General features: G+C 40.4%; 1 protein-coding gene across 1 annotated transcript in view; it reads left to right on the forward strand.

The window, feature by feature from the left end:
* LOC122249562 (putative neural-cadherin 2) overlaps positions 1-7,500 on the forward strand; it is a 189,430-nt gene that overhangs the window by 153,998 nt on the left and 27,932 nt on the right. The window contains 5 exon segments of the mRNA XM_086554383.1: positions 2,454-2,569; positions 3,965-4,129; positions 5,580-5,720; positions 6,118-6,904; positions 7,155-7,188. Coding sequence (XP_086410509.1) covers positions 2,454-2,569; positions 3,965-4,129; positions 5,580-5,720; positions 6,118-6,904; positions 7,155-7,188 — 1,243 coding nt within the window.

The raw sequence follows: 7,500 nt of genomic DNA on the forward strand, positions 1-7,500 counted from the left end.
AGACGAAATTCCCATCTCTTTACAGCTGCTGTTTACAGCAAAGACCCTTATTTTCAGGTCAGAGTTGCGAAATTCCTCTGACCGAAATATAATTAATTCATCGGCAAATACGGATTAATGAAGCATATTTGTTGTTCTTTTATCCATATTTTGCACGGGAACAAAGGACTACCATTGCTCTCTAGAACCATACCAGAGCATAATAGAAACACCCTATCGCATAGTGTAGATATTCAATTAAGGGAACACGGAGTGATAGATATGAAAGTGCCAGTGTTTTAGTTTCCGCGTTTTTCTGAATTTGGGAAAGCCAGGATTCTAGGAATCTTATACGATTCTGGAACCTGACTCAGGTCGGGGATTATCACCCTTTGGGGCTGGTCGACGATTCAGGAAGGACGAAGAAGGAAGCAGGCCGCCCTCACCAACCATGGACTTCGAGTGGGTTTCTCAATCATTTCAAGCCGGCCTTTGGCTTGTGATGTTGGTAGTGCCGAGCAGATGGCGTGGTGCGCATGTTGGTGTGATGTGGTATTGCAGGAGGATGGTGCTATGGCCTATGTGGTAGTGATGTGTACGGTAGTATAGAGGTAGATAGATAGACAGGTATATATATTATATATATATATTTATTTATTTATTTATATATATATATATATGTGTGTGTGTGTGTGTGTGTGTATAGGTATATGCACACACACATATATATATGTATGTATATATATATATATATATATATATATATATATATATATATATATATATATATACTTATAAATACTTATATACATAAGTCATGAAATACAAAAGATACATGTTGGCTAAAATCCCGCCAGGAATTAGTTGAGCGAAGCGGGTAGTATCGGCCCTGTGACGTCATGCACGAACAGAGGCAAGTTCGCACCTGCTCGTTCGTCAGCCACTCTATCTGGCAGTGTTGATTACATCAACGAAATTAGCCTGCAGGCAAATCGCAAAGGCGCTCATAAAGCAAGTGAATAGCTTACCGTGAGCACACAGCGTCGCGTGGATAAGTCACTGGCTATGTGTAGCGGAAGGCGAGATCGCCTGTTTGCCCCAGACAAACACGGCTCGCGAGGGACATGGAATGCAGCTTCTCTTGCACGGGAAGCGAAAGCACACCGGGGCACTTTCGCTTGCGCTCCTCAATTTGCACGGCATTTGAAGGACTTACCCATGCAGTTACACACACACACTATTTGTATATGTATATATATATATATATATATGTGTGTGTGTGTGTGTGTGTGTGTGTGTGTGTGTATGTATATATATATGTGTATATATATGTATATATATATATATATATATATCTATATATATATATATATATATATGTATATATATTGTGAAGGTATTATTTGGCGATTGGGCATGCAGCATGTATCACGCCAAATATCAATACATATGAGTTATGATATATAGATACAATATATACGTAGTGGTCGTAGTGGATAAACACTACGACCTACAAACATTACTAATGGTTGCACGGAATATATATATATATATATATATATATATATATATATATATATATATATATATATATATATATTATGTATATATATATATATATATAATATATATATATATATATATATATATATATATATATATATATATATAATATATATATATATATATATATATATATATATATATGTATAATATATATATATATATATATATATATATATATATATATATATATATATATATATATATATATATATGTTTATCTACGGATTAAAACACCCATTTGAAAGTTGATAAACACCCGGTGGATGTATCATACATTTCGAGATACAAAAGAGGAGGTCACATAGACTTTAAGATAACCCAAACTGCCCTGCCACGTGGTGTAAAAACGGGTGCTTCAGCATTGCAAGTACTCGGAGAAACAGGAAAATTCATCACTTTCCCCCGGCAGATGAACAGAGGAGCAATGCACAGAGTAATGGATTGTGAAATTACTGGTGTGTCTTGGCTTCTGCGTTCTCTAGAATCTGGGAAACAGTTGTTGATGATATATTAGAAAGACAGTTTGATATATGTTGAATGTCAAGAGGAGACGACGAAGAAAATGGAAAATGAAATTAAATGTAAATAGTATCTCACCACACTTCTTTCGTGTGACAGAGGACCAAGTTCTTGACAAGGATTTTTTTTAGATAAAAGCAGCATGCGGCTGGAAGGTTGAGGTCTATGAACAAAATGAACGTTAGCTTTTGTTCATGTCAGATGCGTCAAGTATTGTCCCTACACTTTAACTTTATAGAGTGAAATATGCAAAGGAAGCCCTATATGCTGTAAAAGATAAATAAATCAATATGCTAAGATACAATACACATTCAGTTTGTAGCAGAACATGACATTGCGAACAAAAAAAAAAGCATATAAGCGCATAACGAAACCATCTCTGGTTCCAGGCAGTGCGGTGCGGTACAGCATTTCTGGCGGAAACGACGACGGCCTTTTCTCCATCGATCCCGCGGAAGGACACCTGACCCTGGCGGCCACTCTGGATTATGAGATCCGCCAAAAGGTACGGCGCGCTGTGTCTGCATGTATGCTTTATTCATATAGTTTTGCCTGCAGTGTGTACGTGTTTTGGGATGCTTGCGTACCTCTAGATATTTTAGCTCTTTCTTTATGAATCTTATTTTTTTATTAATTATATATAGTTTCTATAAAAAAAACAACTATGAAAGACCATACTTCATTTTGCCCCCCTTCCCCCCCTAAAAAAAACTACACTCCGAATCAAATGCCTCTATCCTTAATCATATCTATATCAGGATATCCCCCACTGATGCCAGTACAAATATTCCGCACACAATTTGTTAATACGGCAAAAAACACCCCGACATCATATCTCTCCCGATTTCACGACAATTACTTGACTCTGAAAGTCATACGTTCAGGCGTTACGTCGCTCTTACCGGTCTGTTTATTGACAGTTTGGAATTCGACTCCGACGCGATAATGACGGGGAACCGCAAGCAATGCCGGTTTAGTTTTCAATACTCCCTCTCTTTTTTCACTCTACGTTCTCTCTTTCTTTCTATCTTCATTCTCTCTCTCTCTCTCTCTCTCTCTCTCTCTCTCTCTCTCTCTCTCTCTCTCTCTCTCTCTCTCTCTCTCTCTCTCTCTCTCTCTCTCTATCCATCTATCTATCTATCTATCTATCTATCTCTATCTCTATCTCTATCTCTATCTCTCTCTCTCTCTCTCTCTCTCTCTCTCTCTCTCTCTCTCTCTCTCTCTCTCTCTCTCTCTCTCTCTCTCTCTCTCTCTCTCTCTCTCTCTCTCTTTCTCTCTTAGATGACAGTGAATAGACAGACAGCATGTTCCTAGCATTTATTATATTAGATACAACTATAGAATACACTCACTGCTCTTGAATTCATTGCGTTTAGTATTATATCAAACTTTTCACATGTAATATTTCCTTATCTTCTGAATGTTTTACTTGATCATAATTCTTTTATGGGTAATTCTTTTCTATCAGTTTGCGACCTCCCTTGGTAAAAGGCGCGTCCACGCCAAATTAAAGTTATTCTGAAAGCTTTCTATATTCAAATGGGAATAACTTCGTTTTTTCAGGCACTAGATCACTCTTATATTTGCGCTGTGAAGAAAGACTGGGCGATCAGTCGATTGATAGACAATAGATAGATAGATAGTTTACTAGTTAGCTAGCTGGCTAGTTAGATAGGCTGATCAATTGATCGATAGATAGATAGATAGATATGTATATAGGTAGATGGGTTGATATAGAGAGGGGGTGGCAGAGAGAGAGAGAGAGGAGAGAGTAATTTTTATCATCGTTGTTGTATGATCATGTGTTAATGATTAAATTATACAATGAGACTATAAATAAGGAGAACAATTGCAACAAAAAGATAATAATGGCTCGCACCCTTGCCTTCTCTTGCAGCACGCCCTCGAGATCTCGGCTGAGGCAGGCGCGGAGGTGGCGCGCGTGGGCGTGACACTGGCGGTGACGGACGCGAACGACAACCCGCCCTCCTTCCCGTCGCCGCCGCCCACGGTGACGGCCATCGAGGAGGACGACCGTGACCTTCCAGCCGCGATGCTCAGGGTCAGTCGAGGCAGGGGCTTGCGTCATACACTTAGCGTCTATCTGGGCGTATCTGTGGAATGTGTTCGTGAATTCGGGTCTTTAAGTGTGTGTGTGTGTGTGTGTATGTGTGTACGTAAGCGGTAGATAGATAGATTCCTTTGCATGTCGTTGTTATCATTATTATCAAGGTGCTGGTATTATTTTTCAGCTTGATATATATCAAATAATTACCATATCCCTTTTCACTTGCCCATCATACATATGAACACGCCAGCGAAGCATTTTCCTGAAAAAAAAACGTCAAAGGAAGGACCTCATTAACGTTCAGAAATCACCCGGGAGATTTCACTGGCCTGATAAGGCTCTGATGCCGTGATCAAAGCCGTAAAACTGCCGGGCGATCAGACTGGCCGTCCCAGGCTCTATCGGAATCTCCTGAGTCATAACAAAGGTGTTTTCGCGAAACGGAAATCAGTGCAAGCTGTGGGCCATGGCCTGGGTCGCAGGAGGGCCACGGACATCTAGCTAAAATTCAGGAACCGTTTGGAGGTGGAGGATGACACGTGATGTACTTTGTCCACAGTTTGAAAGCCTCATTGAAATTAAACAAGTGTATCCATCTCACCAGCTGTCTATCCTAGTTAGTTTTTTTTTTTGGCCCTTTTTCAAGTTAGACGTAGCTTTATTTACACATATTACAGCACAACAGTTAAATTAAGGATAATAAAAGTAAACAATTATGTGAAATTTATAAGTACATTTTACTATACTATGAATTTACGAAATTTCTATATGGACTTACAGATAAGCTGAAATAAGACATGAACTTAAATTCCATTCTAAGTCTGAAGGGTAGGGGGCCATGAAGATTTGACAGTGCATAAAGTGCGCAAATACTTGTGCAATATCTAATTCTTTATAATTATGGTCCCTATACCTTCTATCCGTTCGTCGCACCGTTTTGGGGGAAAAAGGTACTTGTGGGAAAAGGTATCCTCGGAACCTATTCGATCATTTTTCGTCTAATTTGCCTGGAATAATGGTAGAAAAATAAGATCACTGGTTTAAGGGAAACATCATTGTAGTTGATGATGAGATCGTGATTGGGAATGCGAGTGGTCATGCATATAAATTATAATATTCAATGAAATAAATGCTACAGACAATGCCAGTAGGTGATTGAATTACAATAATTATAATTCTAGGTGTATCAGCACTTATTGTAGCCAAGATATCTAGGGTGGCAAAGCGAAATGATGTATCTCTAATTCTAGATTCTTTGTCAAAGAATGTATTTAACAATGACTAACAGCGATGTGAGCCATCAAAGTAGTTGATTAGTTGGTTATGAATGTAATCTGAGGCGCATCATGATGGTTATAGTTATGATAATGATACAACAAACATACTTCAAATCCGCCAAGACGAAAGCGTGCCTCACCCCCTCCCCTCCCCCCCCATCCCCTAGATGGAGGCTCAGGACAGGGACGAGACCGACAGGGAGGGCGGCCTCCTCTACTCCCTCGGGGGCGACGGGGTGGATGGACTGCCGCCCGAGGACGCCTTCTTCACCATAAACTCCAGCTCCGGGGAACTCATACAACTCAGGGTAAAGAAACATTTTTGGTCTATATCAAAAAAGGTATTTGTAGGTAGATTTATTTGTATATCTAATTAGTCTAGTCAAACTGGCAAAGACAACATGTAGCGAAATGTTAATCTGTTAGTAAGAACAGAAAATGAGAATGCATCTGCCATGTGTATGTAAAATGTAATTGGTTATTTTTACGGAGCAGAAAGGCTTGATCATATTCCTATTTAGTGCCGAAATCTTACAGAATTTTTGTTTTCTCTTCTCCCTCTGCTTTCTCTGTAAATCTCTCCAATGTCTTTTACAACTAATTTTGTCTTTTTCTTTTTTATCTTTCATATACTTCCTGCACTTCGCTTTAATCATCCTCAGTTTACGTAACAGGTCCTCATTTCTCGCCTTTCTGACATGGCAGGCTCTGGATCGCGACCCTCCGAGCGGAAGAAGGATCTGGAAGATGAAAGTGCGAGTGCGGGACGGACAGCCTCCCTGGGGGCGCTCCCATGTCCCCCCGACGCGCTCCCTCCGCCTCAGGTATCCTCGTCGTTGCTCGCACGAAGATCCGCAAAATCCAGAGGACTTGCTGGGCGAGAGAGCGGTGGCGTCACAGCGGGATGTAGGAAAGACACATCCCCACGGATTACCACAGAAGGCATCACCAACAAAGAACAAGGAAGTCGGCTTGCAGGAAGAGCGCCATGAGACAGAGGAAGACAACCAACACGCCGGCAGAAAAGAGAAGGGTGTCCGGCGAATTTCCACCAGCGATATTTTGAGGAAAGGATTCTTACCCGAGGTGGCAGCTACAGCAGTCACCAGTGATCCTTCTGGACACGCAAAGGCCACAGATCCTTCGGACGAGACAGCAACCACCACTGCAGGAGGAATCACCTACACTAAAGATACACCGAAGAACCTCTCCCAAAGCACCGTCTCAGATGACCTCTTGAACACAAGGCAAGTCAGAAACGCATTTGAACCCCCCGAAAAGCACGCAGACAAAATAGAAACGGACCCGTGTACATCCCTGGACACGCTGAATGGGCGTGGGCGTGGAGGACGTGGGCGTGACGGAGGGCAACGTGGGCGCGTGCACGAAGCTGAAACGACTGTGACGGTCGTCGTGAAGGACATCAACGACAACTTTCCGGTCTTCCCGAACGACACGATGTACGCGGAGGTGCAGGAGAACGGGCCGGTCGGTAAGTCCAATTATAAGACGCCGAAGTTCTAACAAGGAGAAATCATAATAATGGAAAAAAAATATGTTAATGAAGCAACCATTAATAATGCATGTTATGATAATGAAGACGGCGGTTGTGTGATAGGAGTGATGGCGAGGAATGACTTAGGTATCAAAAGTGATTGGCATATTTCAAAAGGAGTTTCTGCTTTATTCAGTCCTATTACGTGCCGACTGATATAATTCCTCAATGTCACTAACCGATCCAGGAGCTTTAAATCAACTCCTGAACTTTGTTTGCAAGTTAGAGGGTTCTTTATAGGGAAGAGTGGCATCTTGACTGCGGATGGTATTCTAATCTCGTTCTCTTTCTCTCTCTTTATATACATATATATATATATATATATATATATATATATATATATATATATATATATATATATATATATATATATGTGTGTGTGTGTGGTGTGTGTGTGTGTGTGTGTGTGTGTGTGTGTGTGTGTGTGTGTGTGTGTGTGTGTGTGTGTGTGTGTATGTGTATGTGTGTGTGTATGTATATGTATATATTCATATATATATGAATGAATAAATAAATATATGTATGTATATATA

The sequence above is a fragment of the Penaeus japonicus genome, unplaced genomic scaffold (assembly GCF_977035675.1).
Source record: "Penaeus japonicus unplaced genomic scaffold, GWHDUDI00000001_assembly GWHDUDI00000029, whole genome shotgun sequence".
Lineage (NCBI taxonomy): Eukaryota > Metazoa > Arthropoda > Malacostraca > Decapoda > Penaeidae > Penaeus > Penaeus japonicus.